General features: G+C 45.1%; 1 protein-coding gene and 1 long non-coding RNA gene across 3 annotated transcripts in view; one reads left to right on the top strand and one right to left on the bottom strand.

Moving 5' to 3' along the window:
* Positions 1 to 18,644, bottom strand: part of LOC147021875 (uncharacterized) — a 75,900-nt gene that overhangs the window by 45,200 nt on the left and 12,056 nt on the right. The window lies entirely within an intron of this gene.
* LOC147021874 (uncharacterized) overlaps positions 4,120 to 18,644 on the top strand; it is a 57,787-nt gene continuing 43,262 nt past the window's right edge. The window contains exons 1-3 of one of the 2 annotated variants that reach the window (XM_085892287.1): positions 4,120 to 4,711; positions 5,526 to 5,668; positions 12,333 to 12,514. In XM_085892287.1, the coding sequence (XP_085748413.1) occupies positions 4,230 to 4,711; positions 5,526 to 5,668; positions 12,333 to 12,514 (807 nt within the window). In that variant the 5' untranslated portion in view covers positions 4,120 to 4,229. The remainder of the gene's footprint in view (positions 4,712 to 5,525; positions 5,669 to 12,332; positions 12,515 to 18,644) is intronic. The other variant, XM_085892288.1, reaches the window with a different exon arrangement.

Below are 18,644 nucleotides of genomic sequence, written 5' to 3'. Positions count from 1 at the left end.
CTGGGAATCCTCCATCATGCAAAGTCCTTCCTCGGCAGACCTGAGCTCCTGACCACTTACAAAGTTTTTGTCCGCAGCCTGATGGAGTACTACTCTCCCCTCTGGGCGGGTGCTCCTGCCTCCCACCTTTCTCGGCTTCACGCTGTAGAAATCAAGGCATTTCGGCTCATTGGCATCTCCCACAATGAGGCTGAGTCTTTGGGCCTCTCACTGAATCACCGCAGGTTGGTTGGTGGTCTTTCTGTCTTCTACCGTCTCCTTTCCAGCCTCGCCCCCCATGCTCTCTCTGCGATTGTCCCCACCACATTTTCGCAGGGCGCTCAAGGTCTGCCAACAACCCCCTTCTGGTAAAACTACCAAAATCACAAATCACTGCTCACCTTCACTTTTTCATTCCTCTTTTTTCCTGCCTTTGGAATAAATTCCCTCACTCTATTCATTCCTATTCTTCCCCCCAGGCCTTCAAAACAACTGTTCACCACCACCTCTTATCATCCCCCATCCATATCCTCGATCTTTTCTACCCCCGATAATCCACCCAAGCCCACCTCCTTCAAATTCCCTGCTTTCTTTCGTGAAAGTACCTGTAATGTCCATCTTCTATTCCCCATGTTCCCCGTCCCACCCCCTCCCTTCCACAGATCTCCTAATGTCTCTGTTCCCCACTGTTTTGTCCTTCCCACTCCCTCCCCTCTTGTCTCATGCCCCCCTTGATGTGCGTTGTGTGTTAGCTCTCACACGAGCCTTGCCAATGTATACAAAATAATAATAATAATAACGGAAAGAGTTTGGGAGGGACTTGAGGGATATTGTTAATGGTCTGGATGTCACCGAAAGGGATAGTGTATGTGTTTGTGCTGCCATGTGGACGGGAATGGGATTATTACATTGTAAAACGAAGGGTATCCTTCCTGTAGTTCATGGACCGGTGTGTGTGTGTGTGTGTGTGTGTGTGTGTGTGTGTGTGTGTGTGTGTGTGTGTGTGTGTGTGTGTGTGTGTGTGTGTGTGTGTGTGTGTGTGTGACCATTTTTCTCAGAGATGGCTGAACAAATCTTCATCAAACTTTCAGAGGTTCATCAGTGAGTGCTGGGAGTGCTGGGAATTATTTTAGGCAAAAACGTTTTTTGAAAGTTTGAAAAAAGAAAAACTGTCATTTTTGGGGGATTTTCCCTTTTAAACTCGATCTCGTGGGTGAAGGGAAGTGTGTACGGACCTCATTCCTTAGTGGGTGTAGGGCTAGGCCCAAGGGTTACCATGCGTCCGCTTTTCCTGGACATGTCCCCCTTTTTTGTTCTTAACTCTCCGTCCGGCCAGGTTTTTTTAAATATCTGAAAAAAGTCTGGGAGTTTGCCCGCTCTTTTTGTTTGCTTTTGTATTTTCAAAGGAATAAATTTTATGATTTAGGAAACTTTTTTAAAATCTTATTTAAATGGTTAAATCATTATTGTACATTTTCTTAAAGTGATAAAATGCGGTTGTGTAATGTTTGGACCAGGACAGTTTGGTACAAGTCTGTACTACTCCGTTCGAACATCAACGCTCACACTTCCTCTTCATGTGCAAACTCACAGTGAGGGAAAGCCCAGTGGCATGCTCAGTCCACGATTCAGTATCCTTTCTGAGTCCGTACGATACACACTTGTTTGATTTTCTTCAAGATCTCTTTGTATATTTTATTTTACTACCCCCCCCCCCCCCAAACACAATGCCAAAACGAAAGTGTAAATTCACTGCAGAACGAAAACCAAAATTCCGGTGTTTTCAATGTGGTTAAAAAGAATGGGAAGCCGAGTGCTTGGCATGTAGAGCTGGTACGTACGTCTCTGTGCTAAATAAAGGTGGTATTGATTTGTCATCCCATGTGGATTCAAACAGTACAATATTTACAGTAATAATTCAACACTTCGACTGGAAGAACGGTGGTTTGCAGTCAAAATTAATCAAGGTCCGGAACACACTGAGACTGCCGATATGATTGCTCAATACGGAAAGGAAACTATTAAAGAGTGGACTTTTTTTTTTTTTTGGAGTGTCCTCTATTTCGGAGTGCCCCCTTTTTGAGAGTGTCCCTCTCAGGAGTGTCCTCTTTTTCAGTGTCCCTCTCCCGAGTGTCCTCTTTTTTGGAGTGTGCTCTTTTTCAGTGTCCTCTTTTTCAGTGTCCCTCTCCAGAGTGTGCTCTTTTTCAGTGTCCAACTCAGGAGTGTCCTCTTTTTCAGTGTCCCTCTCCAGAGTGTCCTCTTTTTTTGGAGTGTCCTCTTTTTCAGTGTCCCTCTCAGGAGTATCCTCTTTTTCAGAGTGTCCCTCTCCAGGGTGTCCTCTTTTTCAGAGTGTCCCTCTCAGGAGTATCCTCCTTTTCAGAGTATCCTCCTTTTCAGAGTGTACCTCTCCAGAGAGTCCTCTTTTTCAGTGTCCTCTCAGGAGTAGCCTCCTTTTCAGAGTGTCCCTCTCCAGAGTGTCCTCATTTTCAGTGTCCATCTGTGGAGTGTCCTTAAATATGGTGAAAGTTAAAATATGGTAACCCTCTTGTAGTGAAGTGTTTTTGGACCACACAAAAGATAGATCGGGAAACATCGGGCAACGCTGGGTACCCCTGCTAGTTCCATATAAAAGAATGTAAATTTCTCTTCTGTTGCCACGCACTGTAACAGATACTTACCATTCTGTTAAATTCATCATTACAGAACATGTCGAGAAACTTCGAGGTGCTTAATCCTATGAGCACCCATGATTCTGAGACGCAGTTGCCATTCACATGAGCCCCACCTCCGGGGTGCTCCTCAATGTGTTCAGAGTTCAACTCGCGCTGACGGATGATCTGCGGATACAATTGTATTGGAAATTAACATCCATTCAATCAGTAGGCTACCATTAAACGGGTTTTTCATTTTAATCTGCACCTCGTCGTTCCTGCTTCGTTTTTAATCTGTACGTGCTGTACTTCGGGTGTCATAATCCAGTGACATCAAGTAACTTTCGTTGTTAGTAATTTTCGTTAAACTTCCCCCAAACCCTGCAATATGACTACGAGTAGAAAACCTCCTGTAATGTCTGGATGACTCCGTCAAGAACTCGTGGTGAAGAGGTCTTGTCAATCTGTCCTGTCTCACAACTGCAATAACAAATATCTCACAGGTTGAGTTAGAGCCGAGGAGTACGCACACTCGCCTCGAAGCTGTCCCGCGTGGGTTCGAATCCTGACCCAGCTATAAACTGCCATCCTGGTGTTTCACAATCAGGGTGATTCACCAATGTGTGTGTGTCGCTCTTCAGAGGGACGTTAAACTTGCCGTCGTGTCTGCCGGTATTAGTTGGTGGACGTTAAATGTCCCACGGTGTCCTTCAAGAGGAGTAGGCGACCTCTCGCACCCCACCTGGTCATGTTCCAAATTCCTGGCCAAACCAGTAGAGGGCATTGCATCAACAGCACAGCCACACCCTCAGCCAATGATGCTACCCCGCAGCCTTGTGCTGCATGCAAACGAAGAAGAATATCGACCTTAATTATGTGGACGTCTGTCTGCTTCCCAACATTGTTTACCGTTTCCCTGGCAACGTGTGACGTCACAAAAGCGGATGCAACTGCACCATAGCAATGAGAGATTATATCCAATGATCTTATTTGCAATTTAAACTAATTTTTGATTACATTTAAAACTTGAAAGGGAGTCACAAACTTCCAAATTATTTGAACAATTACAGGAGGAGAAATAAGCAACGTTGTGTTTTTGTTTTGTCGAATGCTGCACGAGTTTCAGCAATCGGTTTGAGTTCACAAATGAAGATTGACTCGATATAATGTATGTTGTCGTCTTTGTGCTTGTTTTGTCCGACAGACAAATGTTTACATCGCATGGGGTGCCAAGCAAGGTGTATGAAACGTGTCACACTTCACATTAGTTACCCGCAAGTTTGGCACGGACCTGGAATCCAGGAGTCACCCGGAGCTGGACGTGCACATGACAATTTGTGGATATTTTAATTGGACGTTCAGAAAATTCTACGAATGATGTACAGTACAATATAGTACAGTACATACAGTACATACAGTAGACGAAGACGAGCCAAGTGGTTTATTTTTGGTTTTTTAGCCTCTTGGTGCTCAGTGATGGTTCATGATGACGCGTTCATCGAGTGCCGGGATTCCTGATCGCCGTCCAACTTCCGTGTTGTCGGATTCCCCGGACGCGGCTCCATCGGGAAGTTCACCAACCCCGAGTTCTCCAGCACAATGAACTTCCCGCGGGAGTTACTGCTCCTCGTGATCTGTGTTAACATAACTTTTCTCGCTCCGGCCCGACCTGCGGACGCCCGTCGAGTGAGTGTCCTGCGAAGGGCCAAAGAAATGCTCCGACAAAGGAACGAGGTCCTCGCACTGAGAGCGAGTCCGCCCAGGAGGAACGAGCGATTCACTCCGGGCAGCCCCGCTCGGCCGTTCACTCTGAGGACGTTGAACGGATCGCTGAGCTTTCCGCATGGAGGAGCCTTCCCGGGGAACTGTTCGTTGGTCTTTCACGCCTTCACCAACCGGTCCGCGTTCTCCGAGTGTCTGTGGTCGAGCGAGGAGTCGGTGCTCGCGTTGGTGCAGGGTATACCCCGGAACGCGCACCTCGTGCTACTCGCGCTCGATGGCAGCGCCTCTCGGGACGTCTTGTGGATCCGAGACCGCATCGAGCACGTGATGTCCAGTCTTCGGTGCGAGATCTTGAACTTGTAACCTTTCCTTACACACACACACACACACACACACACACACACACACACACACACACACACACACACACACACACACACACACACACACACACACACACACACACACACACACACACACACCTCATTTCAATTAATGATACCTGTTATACAGGTGCATTGCAGGCAGGATGTTGCATCATGAAGTTTACACCATCTTTTAACAGAGAAATGCAAAAATAAGCTGGCTGCCTCATCTGATAGCACTCGCTTGTGTACATTGAAGGCCCAGCTGCGACGTGTTGAAACAAATCGTACAGCCATTGAGGTTCGATCCTCTGGCTAAATGACAAATTTCTCAATCTCCTGCCAGTGTGCATCACTGCTCATCACAGCAACTCTCCATCCTTCCAGGATGTATTAACAACTGCCTGATTTCAAACATAATTACCTTCTAAAATATTACTGCCAAGTTTATGACCGAAAGTGCCAATCGATCGTGCTTCCACTTAACAGCTTGTGGATCTCGACACATACTGTTGGTTCTCTCGGTTGTGCCTTTGGACACCTCCCTCTCACCCCTAACACACACACACACACACACACACACACACACACACACACACACACACACACACACACACACACACACACACACACACACACACACACACACACACACACACACACACACACACACACACACACACACACGCCAATCCCTTTCCCCTAAATAATATCTCAAAACCAGATTATTCCATGGAATGCTGTGGATCCTCTTGTGTGTAGCTGTCCTCAATAAGAGTACATTTCCATGCTTTTCTGTCTGTTTCAGCCATGCAGATGATTTGCGCAAAAGGATCCACTACGTGCCCCTACCCGTGTACGACTTGGGCAACTGGATTCCTTCGTTGCTGTATGAATGGACCTGCTACGACCATGGCTGTGACTTGGACCAGGCGGTGTTTCAATCTTCCTGTAAATACATGTTGAGACTTTCCAGTATGCCTCAAAATAATTGCACTCAACATCATGCGTGTTGCACTCAATACTTGATGACAGATTAATCATGTACTTTTGTGGGCTGGGAGTCGGTGGCGAGGAGCGACCGCTAGGTGGAGCAGTAGGGTCGTCTCCACCGAACACCCGGAATTGCAGGTCGTAACCCTGGGATAACTCCAAAAGGTCACAGGTCCCTTAGCGGACCGTGGTCGCCAATATTTTGACGGCGTGGGGTAGGGTTAATTGCCTGATTTTAATATACCTAAGTACCCACATCGTCAAATTGCAGGGGAAAATCACACCCTCAGCCGACTTTGTCCGAACCGAGTCGCTATCACTGACTCGGATCCAGTGTAACCGAGCGGAAGTTACCAAAGCCGCGCCTGACCCAATGACAACTTACCGGCCCAAACGGCCTCACTAATTCTCAATACGCACAGTGCTGGACCAATGGGAGAAAGCACAGAAAACGAGCTGGTACATTCAACATGGGGGTTTATTTATAACAATAATTGGGGGGGGGAGCACACAAAGAGCAGAGTTATCCGAATAAACAAATGTAATGTACATGAACACAGGGCACGAAGACAGTTTCTACTTAACAGACTGGCACCACACACACACACACACACACACACACACACACACACACACACACACACACACACACACACACACACACACACACACACACACACACACACACACACACCCAAAAGAGCTGGACCCCGTCGGATCTTTATTTCAGCCTTTCAGCTCGGAGGAAAGGCGAGCTGAGGGCAGGGGCCTATTTTTGCACTGTCCGCCTCGTGCGGTCTGGTCGAGCTTGTCCGGTGGTGGGACTTGAAGCCACTGCCAACAACGCAGCACCAAGCTCCAGGGACCAGGGAAAGAGCGTCGGACGCCAGCCAGCACGAAAGCGGACGAGTGAGAGATGACGAGCCGACCGGCGATCGAGCCCGAAACAGCTTCCTTGATCAGGCCACAGCAGGCGAGGCAGACGCGCACAGTCAGCACGGGAACAGACCAGACGAGACGCCAGCAGGCAAGACGAGGCTTCCTCTCTTTCTCCTTCTTGACGGGGCGAACCTTCCCTTTTTCCTCCACGGCTCACCACCTCGTCTTATCCTTCCCCTCCCCCGTGGGTCGAGGAAAACGCTCTGAGGCACTCGCCTCCGGATTGGACGAGGGGTTGGCGGGTGACTCGTGGCCGCCGTTGATTGGACGAGCTCACGGTGGGCGGAGGGAACCTCACCCCTGTACGTGACAGCTGCACGTGGGCAATGGATGGTGATGGTGCGAAAAAGAAGGATGAAGATTTAAAGATATTAAAAAAAAAAACTGACAATAAAAGTAACTCATAGCGCACACACGAAATTCCCATTAGACAGGACGGGACCCTGACTGTAAACACATACTAATCGAAATAACTGAACTGCAGGGGCTGCTGTCTGTTTGTGTGCAAATGGCTTCCAGATTCGAAACAGTACAACATAACAGACTGCCGCAATGACAACCAGAGTGCACTCCAGGTGCTGATTCACGCTGTAATGTTGGTTTTCCAACAAGTTATGGTCTTTTGTGATTTGATGGACCGCAACAAAAAAAGTTGAAGTGAAATAACTCTGCATGTGTTCCAGGAATGTAGAGACAGAGCAAATTTGTTCCATCCTGTTAATTCGCTTCTTACGGCTTGCCGTTGTCGTTTCTAATCCAGGATTACAATTTGTTTTTGGTATTGATGTTTGATTTTACAATGAATGGCCTCTGATTTTAAGATCGAAAACTTCTTGGCCAATTTCCCTAAGTTATGCCTACATGCTCAGGGTACTCATGAGCAGGTCGTGGACTTAAAATAGATTACGTATGTCCGTGCTAATTTTCTCTGTTATCTCTGCAACCGCTTGTCTGACTGACACCAAATTTTTGTCATTGGTGCGACCACTCATGTTGAATGTTTTAATGATAATTATGATGTCATAGGTCACATGGTGTGGCACCCATGTTGGAAAAAAGGAATCACTTTGGATCTGTTTATCTCCAAAACCGCTTCATGGAAAAAATTGAAACTTGGCTCATGTGAAGTACTCCCCATGGGAAACAAGTGTGATTTTTTGGGGGGTTTTTTTGGATGATGTCATCAGTGGATTTGTTATGACATCATACTTGCATACATTGAATGCTTAATCCGATCAGCATGAAAAATGTTGTTGGTCGTTTAGGGCTAAATTGCTTTTGATGACGACATCGGTCACGTGGTGTGGCAGCCATATTCTTTTTTTTTTTTTTACATGCAAACCTTCAAAAATCATATTCTCTGAAATGGGTCAACAGATTGATGTGAAACTTGTATAATTAAACAGGTATAATCGCCTATCCATGAGGAACAAAAAGTTCTCTACCTATGATGTCATGTCACATGATTTTTTGAAGATTAAACCTTAAACAATCCTCTTCTCCTGAACAGCTTGACAGATCGAGGGGAAGCTTCACCCACATTTTCCCCAAGCCTTGAGGATATCAGGGTGCTCACGAATAATTAATAGGTCACATGGTCTGTCAGCCATGTTCGATTGCGCGAAAATGTTTAAAAATATTATTTTTCTTGAACAACTTCATCAATTGACGTGAAACTTCACAATTATGATCTAGTCGTCATGGGGAGTACATATTTTAAATTTCAACCCGATGAGATACATGGTCTGAGAGCCAGAATTATTTACTATTTTGAATCTGGGTTTCGGAATTTAAATCGAACTTGGTACAAGTGCGTATAATGATGTAATAATGTGGGAGGAGGCATATCTGTTGACGTCATGACATCAAAGAGTGCCCTTCTAGTTTTGTATAAAATCCATAGTACAAACTGGAAAAATATTTCTGTTGAAGTTGTGTCTTTAATAACCTTATAATCTGTCCAAGGTTCGAGTTCTCATCCAGTGAGACACTTGGGGCTTAGGTCTTTCCTCGATAAATTTATTTCCAGCGAGCCGGTCAACCATCTGTGCATTCCTCTATTCCCACTGCCTTTCACCTCATGAGATCCACTATTTGCTGCTGTCAATTTTGAAAGTCAACAATGAGATGTAACATGAATGTTGTACATTCTTCATCGGATCATTCAGATCTTTTGTCAGGTCAAGCCATATTAGATCTGTGACTTGCTACAGATACCATGTCAACCTGTACAAACCTGTTTCATGGTCGGGTTGTCATTGACTAAACCGTCTCCCCCACCAGGTGTCCTGGTGAGGAGGGTGTATGATATGGACACCCAGCAGGATTAAAAAAAAAATCTATCAAAAGGCAGAGTAGCTCCTTGTGAGCCAACGGCCATCCATTTATAGTGCAGAACTGTGTCTGCAGATATCATCCAGCAGCTGTTACTTTTTTGAGGAGGTTGGTGGCAGGATTTGCACTCTGGCCACTATAAAACCCTTCACTCCACAAAACACACTAAAAACGCAAAGGAAACTGAAAATCCACTCCGTGGGAGTACATCATGTGCAGCTGCCCTTCACAGGGCAGGTCACCGGGTGACAGGATAGGGGCAAAGTCTTCGGGACCCCCACTCTTTGATGATAGGAGGAAAAACACAGGGTAACTTTCCGGGGTTGGATTGCAGTAGGGTGTGTTAGGGAGGTGATGAGGTGTCATCCACCAGACGGCGGTCTTCTTGGGTTAACGTGAGGTGGTCCATTCAGTTGGGTGCCTGGAATGTCCTATCCCTAAGAGAGGATGACCACATGTTTCTGGTATCATTTGAGCTCAAGCGTTTGAACATCGACATTGCAGCACTCTCTGAGGTTCGGAGATGGGATAGTGGCGAGTTCATGGCGGGTGATTATACCTACAATTGGTCTGGTCGCTCTGATGGTTACCAGGCCCAAGGAGTTGCTGTAGCTATGTCCAATAATTATCTGACTCCAATGATAATTGATGTAACACCGGTCAAAGAGTGTATTATGAGACAAATGATTTGTCACTCCTTGGGCGTCATTTCCCTGGTCTCTGCATGTGCCCCGACTGAGGCCAGTGATCTTACTGTGAAGGACGCATTCAATGTGACTCTACAGTCTATGGTTGATCAGTTCCCCAGGCGAGAAACTCTTCTAGTCTTGTGGGATTTAAATGCATCGACTGGAACTGATAGGGATGGTTATGAGACATGTGTTGGTCCCCATGTGTCTGGAACTGTGAAGAAGAATATCACTCATTTCCTTAACTTTGCAAGAAGTCATGGACTTTTGGTGACTGGTTCATGGCTTCATCACCCACAGGCTCATCGATGGACTTGGTATTCCAACGCTGGTGGCGTGGCAAAGGAGATTGACCATGTGCCCATTGATGGTCACTGGAGGATGATACAGAACTGCAGCGTCTGCTGCAGTGCTCAGTTCCTCAATACTGACCACATAGGCTTGTTGTAGCAATTCTGGAGTGGCAGCTTAAATCTGAGAGAATGGTACCATCTCAGCCGAGGCTGGATGTTGTCAAGCTCAAGGCTGAGAGGGTATCTGAGGAGTTTGCAAACAGGCTGAATGGGGATTTGTTCTGTCTGGTTGCTTTAGGGAATCCTGTGGAGTTATGGAGTGCATTGAAGACCCCCATCCTTGATGTTGCTGGTGGATGTCTTGGAACTCACTGTAGGGTGAAGAAGAATTTTGTCTCTCAATGGACACTGGATACCATTGACCAGAGTCACAGCGCTAGGCTTAATGGCAGAGCTGAGCTGTTCAGGGAGTTGAAGTGTAAAACTGTATGTGTGCTAAGGGTGGACAAGGAAGCCTATATGCGAGGTATCTGTGATGGAGTAGATCATCACCTGAGGTCAAGAGATCCTCGTCCTCTGTACAGGGGAATTCATGCGTTGCATTCCTCCAAGCTCGTCCCTTGTTTTACTGCAGTTAGAGTGGAGGGTGGTGGGCTCTTGACCCGCTGGGCCAGTCACTTTGAGCGGCTGTGCCTGGCTGAACCAACAGCTCCTGAGTTGGATGTCAGGTGTGTTAATACCCCTATTGCTGACCCTCCAATCAACTGTGATCCATCTTCATATGTGGAAACAGGCTGCGGTGAACCGGTTGAAAATGGCGAAAGCTCCGAGGATCTGTGGCATCCATGCCGAACTTCTCAAGGTTGGTGAAAATGCTGTACTCGTGTCGTTGCATGCATTTATGTGTTCTGCCTAGAACACGGGCATCATCCCAACTGATTGGAAGAGGGGCCTTGTTGTCCCTCTCTTGAAATGGAAGGGTGATTGCCAGGACTGCAATAACTACTGAGGGGTGACACTGCTGTCAGTGCCAGGCAAGCTCTTTGCTCAGATAAAATTATTTACAAGGTTCGCCACCATGTGCATGAGCACCAGCTTCCAGAGCAGCCAGGCTTTACACCAAAGAGGTCAACAATTGACTGTATTCATGGTCTTCATGTCCTCACCGAATGCAGACGAGAGTTTCGGCAGGGGCTGCTTGCAGCTGATGTTGATCTCTGCAAAGCGTTCGATTCAGTGACTCAGGATGCCCTCTGTAGGATTCTAGGTCTTCGAGGGGTGCCACCAAAACTGATCAATCTGATGTCTGAACAATACTCTGGTACTGAGAGTGCTGTGAGATGTGGTGATACAATCTCTGACATATTTCCATGTGTTACTGGAATCTGTCAGGGGTGTGTACTGGCCCCACACTTTTCAGCAACTGTATGGACTGGATTCTGGAGAGGATGTTGGAGAGATCAAGATGCTTTACATTGTTTGGGAATGTCAAGATCTCTGACATTGATTTCACAGATGATGCAGTCATCTTTGCGGAGACACTGGATATCCTTTTGGGGGGCTTCGAGGTGCCGAATGAGGAGTCAGAGCTCCTGGGATTACGGGATTCCTGGGTAAAAACTAAGATCCAGGCATTCAATGACATCTTGGATGCTGCTATGTTGTCTGTACCTGTTTGTGGTGAGGATGTTGAGGTTATGGAGAGATTCACAGTGATATTCATGCCTCTGCTGGCTGTGAGCCAAGGTCAATAGACATCTGGGTCAGGACTGGGGAGTCATGGATTCACTGGATCATGGGGTGTGGCACTGTTGGTACTTGTGCAGGAGGACAAAAGTCAGTCTTTAGGTCCTTGGTCCTTCCTGTCTTGCTCTACAGATGTGAAACTTGGACGCTCACCCAGGATCTGAGACGGAGACTTAATTCCTCTGGGACCAGGTCTCTTTGTAGAATCCATGGCTTTCACTGGTCAGACTTTGTGTATAATGAGTGGTTGCTGAGAGAGACTCAAACGAGATTTGTTACCTGCATAGCCTGTGAACGTCAGCTCTGTCTGTATGGACGTGTGGCTCGTTTTCCTGATGCTGATCCTGCTCACCAGATTCTCTCAGCGAAGGAGCCTTGTGAGTGGAGGAGGCCAATGGGATGACCACATGCCGCATAGTTGCAGCAGGTTGATCAGCAGCTCAAGGAGATGGGGATTGGCCAGGCATCTACCTGATGGATGGCCAGACAGAGGCCCCTGGAGTACCGGCGGAACGTGGACGCAGCGATGCGCTGCTCCGGCGCATACTTCCATATCTGACTTGATTACTCAGATGTCAATTATAGGTTATTGAGTCTTTGCTGTTCCCTTTGACTTCGCAGATCTGTCCACACCTGTGGTGGTGAAACGACTTGATGCTCGTTATGACTGGGCCATGGTGCACTGGGACGAGAAGCTCACATGGCCATTGGCAGATGGTGGAAACGGGTGCACTTTTCCACTGTACGTACGCCATGCGGTGGCTTTCGTGACTCAGGCTGGTGATTGCTCGTTCTTTACCAAGGTGAGCTGTGGTACTCCATCCAGGGTGACTCTTTATACAGCATGGCTTGTGGCTATCTCTTCTCACCCATAAACTGTGTGGTGACCACAAAGTTGTTTTGTCTCGTCCCGGAACTTCATTCACTGAACCATCCAATCTGAAATTTGAGATGGCCTTCACCTGTTTTATATACAGTATTTCCTACTTTTAATAATAACAATATTAATATTATCAGAAATAGGGGCAATACTCCTTGGTGCTCACCTGGTCGAATAATGATCCCGAGGAGGAAGTCAATGTGGGAGGGAATCGGCAAAATTTACCAATGAACCAATGTTATGGGCCAATTTTTTTTTTCCTTTTTAATGCCGTGAACAAACGTCGGTTCATTCTGGGTGATGAAGGTTGTGGTCAAGTTTCATCGAAATCATATGCGTAGTTTCAGAGAAGAAGTGTTTATGGACGGACGGATTCACGGACTGACGATGAAAAATCCCATAAGCTCCCTGAAACTACATTCCAGGTGAGCGAAGAATGATAATAATAATAATGATGATATTAATAAATGTCCCTTATAAGTAATTTAACTAACCTCATGTCATTCCTCATCCCATGTGATTACTAACCCTATGTGATTACTATCCTTATGAAATTATTAAGCTTATGTGATTCCTAACCTCATGTGATTGCTCACCTTATTTGATTCTTAACATCATGTGATTACTCACCGAATTTGATTCCTAAACCCATGTGATTAATAACCTTTTGTGATTACTAACGTTATTTGATTCCTAAACCCATGTGATTAATAACCCTATGTGATTACTCACCTTATTTGATTCCTAAATGCATGTGATTGCTAACCTTATTTGATTCCAAACCCCATGTGATTACTAAACCCATGTGATTACTAACCTTATGTGATTACTAAATACATGTGAAAACTAAATCCATGTGAATACTAACCTCATGTGATTAATAACCTTATGTGATTAATAACCTTATGCGATTACTAACCCTATTTGATTACTAAACCCATGTGATTAATAACCTTATGTGATTACTAAACCCATGTGATTACTCACCTTATTTTATTCCAAACCCCACGTAATTACTAAACCCATGTGATTACTAACCTTGTATGATTACTAAATCCATGTGATTACTAAATCCATGTGATTACTAAATCCATGTGAATACTAACCTCATGTGATTACTAACCTTATGTGATTACTAACCTTATTTGATTCCTAACCTTATGTGATTACTAAACCCATGTGATTACTAACCTCATGTTATTAATAACCTTATTTGATGAATAACCTTATGTGATTACTTACCCTATTTGATTCCTAACCTTATGTGATTACTAACCTTATTTGATTCCTAAACACATGTGATTACGAACCTCATGTTTCCATGGCCTCATGACCTGCAACATTGGTTTAGTAGTTACATGAGGTTAGAAATCAATCACATGAGGTTTGTAATTTTTTGCAACTTCGATTCTGCTGTTGGTGTTCCCCCTTTTCCATTCTGTTCCAGCTCTTCTCTGAGCCTCGACTATGTCTACAAAAAAATACAGGTCATTAGGTCCATCAAAGGTTCTGCTATTATTGCCAACCCATGGTTGGTTGTCCATGCTTTATAAATGTTAATCGTTCAGCAAGGAAGGAGTACGTAACATTTTGAAGTATTTGTTATGGCTCCGCCAGGGTTCGAACCACCAACCCACCAGACGGTGCAGATGTTCCAACAATTATGCTACCGAGTCTTGTTTGATTGATTATTTTAATTGATTCTTTTTTGGGGGGGGGGTGGTTCTTTACATTTTATCTTAAGAGTGTTGTTCCAAAAGTAAAGCGGGTTCCTTTTTATTTGTTCCTACATCTAGTCTTTTCATGTGTATAAGGGTAATTGGTGCCAAGGAGTGCCCTTCGTTTTTCTCAGCCTAACAAATAGCTGCTATTTTCAAGCTCCATAAAGCATCAAAATCTTTTCATCCTGAAGGTGTATTCATCTTCGGTTGATAGTTCTCTTTGCCTAGCTCTGCTCTGTCTTCTCCGTATGACCTCTCTCTTTCCACAGCTAAGCCACTATGGGACAGCGACACAAGAGAATAGATTCCTCATCAATTTGACAAAAATGAATCCGATGTCATTGTGACTACATGACAATGGACCAGATGAATCGATTTTCCAGAAAGAAGGAATGGATTTGTTCTACGGTCCTGGAGTTACAATGACCTGCTGGTGTGTCAAATGCCTTTCCAATTATTAACAGAAACAGCAGACATGTCAAACATCGTTGAACAAATAAAACAGAGAGTGAAGGCGATGACAGGATATTTTTTTGTTATCGTGACAATCTATAACTACAAGAGGTGTGTGTGTGTGTGTGTGTGTGTGTGTGTGTGTGTGTGTGTGTGTGTGTTTCTCAGAGATGGCCAAATGGATCTTGGTCTAACTTTCAGAGGTTCATCACTGAGTGTCGGAGAGTGTTTCAGGAGAATTTTTTTTTTTTAAGGTGATTTTTGGATTTTTTTTTTTTTTAATCGCTCAAAAAGTGCCGAAGCCTTTGTATCGATGTACAATATAATGTAATGTGATCCCTGACCCCATTCTTTAGTTGGTTAGGGAAGTGTTTTGGGCACTCAGAAAAATAAAAAATAAAAAATCCCAAAATTTGATTTTTTTTTCAAAACACCAAGAGGATTAGAATAGCATCGGGTAACACTGGGTACCCCTGCTAGTGCAAAATAAAATGCACCACAGTGTGTGTTATTGAAGTTGCATTTATTTAAGAAAGCATCAAATACTGTAATGGCTGATTTGATGGTGTAACTTTACATATATATATATATATATATAATATATAATATATAATATATATATATATATATATATATATGGGGCTGCAAAAATAGGAATACAGTAATGAAAAACAAAACGTGCGCACAAAACGTATTTTATTGATTATACAGGTATATCAAAAAATTACGAAAATAAAAATATTTTAAATGGTAATAATGATTTTAATGAATTAAATGAATTCTAGTATTAAATGAATCTGAGCACCAATATTATAATACTGGTAATACTGGTACAATTCTTACTGTATACCTACTTTTGCAGCCAAATACATATATTTTCCATTTTGTTATTTAATCATCGGTCGATTCTCATATTTTAATCTTGGTACTCGATGCTCTTCAAGTAGCATTCTGATGTGTCTCCATGAAATTAACCTTTCAGCAGTTAGGACAAGTTAAATATTAATGAATGAGTATGCAAGCTCTTTTCATGTTTATGTGCAGGCATAAAGACGTTGGTATTTCAGAAAGAATATTTGGTGAAAAGGAAATCCAAAGTGACATTTCCAATACAAAGCCACAGAGAGACTATATCAGACACATCTTTACATTCTTATAAAAACATTTCGGACAGTATCGTATGTGCTCATGAAAGCCAATGACAACCAGGATTTAGATGCTGCTGTGTTTAAAAAACTGTTTGGCAACAAAAAGGGAAGTTTAACTGGAAAGACCATGAGCTGAAAATAAAAACCACAAAGTTCCTTCTCTGATATATTGTGAGAAACAAAAATACCTGAAAGCAAACACAGCAGTAGCTCTATTTCTTGTTTGCATAACTCATGATAAAAGCTCTCACGTAATTCAGTGGTGCATTACGGATTAGATTTTGAATAGAACAATGGGGCGTTTCGTTACTATCCATCGTCATTACACAACAACTTCTCTCAGTACATCACAGCATGTCTGTTTAAAATGGAATCGCATCAAAACGTTGTTGGGAAAAAAGACACTCGCATTATACGGTTACACCATTCCCAGCATCGATAATGAGCTGGGGATCCATCTGCTTGTATGAGCTGGTGAATGCTAAAGATCTCACAATGTTGTTTTTGTTCGTCTTTCGGCTGCTCCCGTTAGGGGTCGCCACAGCGGATCATCCGTTATGATCCACATACTGATTTGGCAAAGGTTTTACGCCGGATGCCCTTCCTGACGCAACCCTCGTCGCCTCTTACGCCACAGGGATAAGGATTGGGTTTCGCCATGATTCTGGGCTGCCCTACACCCTCTCATAGCACGGCCCAGTGCAGAGCTCCCGTCCTCAAGCAATCCTCCAACCCAAGCCTCCGAGTAGCTGGATTACAGGCGTATGCCACGACGCCTGGTTAAAGATCTCACAATCTTACTATTAATTTACATTTGATCACTGGCTTTGACACCGATACAGGCTTTGATTATGGACCCTAAATCAGGTCAGGGCAGTGGGTGGATCAGCCTGGTACAACTGCTCAAAGTAACTGGCTCAGTGGGCCTTCACTTTGGACTCTTCTGTCAAGAGCCTACCACACTCCGCTCTAACTGCAGTACACCGAGGGACAGTCTTGGACGAACACAATGCGCGGATTCTCTTGTAAGCAGGACGAGAATCACTTGACCACAGGTGATGCTCTAGCCCCTCACAGATTACACGCACATAGGCCTCCCTGTCCAGCCTTAGTGTACATACAGTTTTACGCCTCAGCTCCCTGAACAACTCTCCTCTGCCATTCCGCCTGGCCCTGCAATTCTGGGCAATGGTATCCAGTGTCCCTTGAGAGACAAAATTCTTCTTCGCCCTCCGGTGAGTTCCAGGGCATCCACCGGCAAAATCAACGACGGCGGTCTGGAAGGCACTACAGAACTCTTCAGGATCTCCAAAGCACCCAGACTCCCCAAATGTCCACTCAGCCTGTTTGCAAACTCCTCAGCTACCCTCTCATCCTTGAGCTTGCTAACATCCACCCGAGGCTGGGATGGTACCATTCTCCTGGATTTAATATGCAACTTAAGAGTTGCTCCAACAAGCCAGTGGTCAGTATTGAGGAACTGAGCACTCTGGTAGATCCTGCAGTGCTGGATCATCCTCCAGCGACCATCATCGAGCACATGGTCAATCTCCTTTGCCACACTACCAGCGTTGGAATATCAAGTCCAGTGATGAGTCTGTGGGCGCTGAAACCATGAACCGGCCACTATAATTCCATGACTTCTTGCAAAGTCAAGGAACTTAGTGCAATTCTGGTTCACAGTTCCAGACCCATGGGGACCAACACACGTCTTATATCCATCCCTATCAGTTCCAATCGATGCATTGAAATCCCCCAAGACTAGAAGTGTATCTCGCCTGGTGCATTGATCAACCACAGACTCAAGCGTGGCGTCGAATGCCGACTTCAACATGAGATCACTCACCTCAGTCAGAGCATCTACAGAGACCAGGGAAATGGCACCCAAGGAACGACGAATCCTTCATCTCGTAATCTGTTCGTTGACCGGTGTTACCTCAATTATCATTCGAGTCAGCTTAATGGACACAGCTGCAGCAACTCCTTGGGCATGGTAACCATCAGAGCGACTAGAGCAATCGGAGGTGTAACCACCCGCCATGATCTCGCCGCAATCCCGTCTCCAAACCTCAGAGAGAGCTGCAATCCCGATGTACAAACGCTTGAGCTCCGATGACAACAGAGACAGGTGATCATCCTCTCTTAAGCATAGGACATTCCAAGCACCCACCCGAAGGGACCACCTCAGGTTAACCCAAGGAGACCGCCGTTTGGTGGACGACACCTCAGCACCACTCCGACACACTCTCCCACAATCTGACCCGGGAATGTTACCCCGTGGTTTCCCTCCTGTCATCAAAGATTGGGGGTCCCAAAGGATTTGTCCCAATCCATTCATCCAGTGAGCTGCCCTGCGAAGGGAAGCTGCACAGGAGGTACTCCCACGGAGTGGGTTTTCGGATTTTTTTATGCTTCTGGAATATTTTGCGAAATGAAAGTTTTTAGGGTGGCCGGCATGCAAATCCTGCCATCAACCTCCAAATAAGAAGTAACCCAAATGCAGGAGGACGTCCGCAGACACAGTCGGTCACTAGATACGGATGGCCGTTGGCTCACAAGGAGCTCCTCCGCTCTTTGACAGGTTTTGGTTTTAATCCTGCCGGGTGTCCATATCATCCACCCTCCTCACCAAGGAACTTGGTGGGGGAGACGGTTTAGTCGCCGAAAATCCGACCATGGAACAGATTAGTACAGGTTTACAAGGTACTGTACCTGTAGCAAGTCACAGATG

This window comes from Eptatretus burgeri, chromosome 8 (assembly GCF_056783735.1).
Source record: "Eptatretus burgeri isolate ZD-2024b chromosome 8, Ebu_testis_v1, whole genome shotgun sequence".
NCBI lineage: Eukaryota > Metazoa > Chordata > Myxini > Myxiniformes > Myxinidae > Eptatretus > Eptatretus burgeri.
This window is presented reverse-complemented; position numbering and strand designations above follow the sequence as displayed.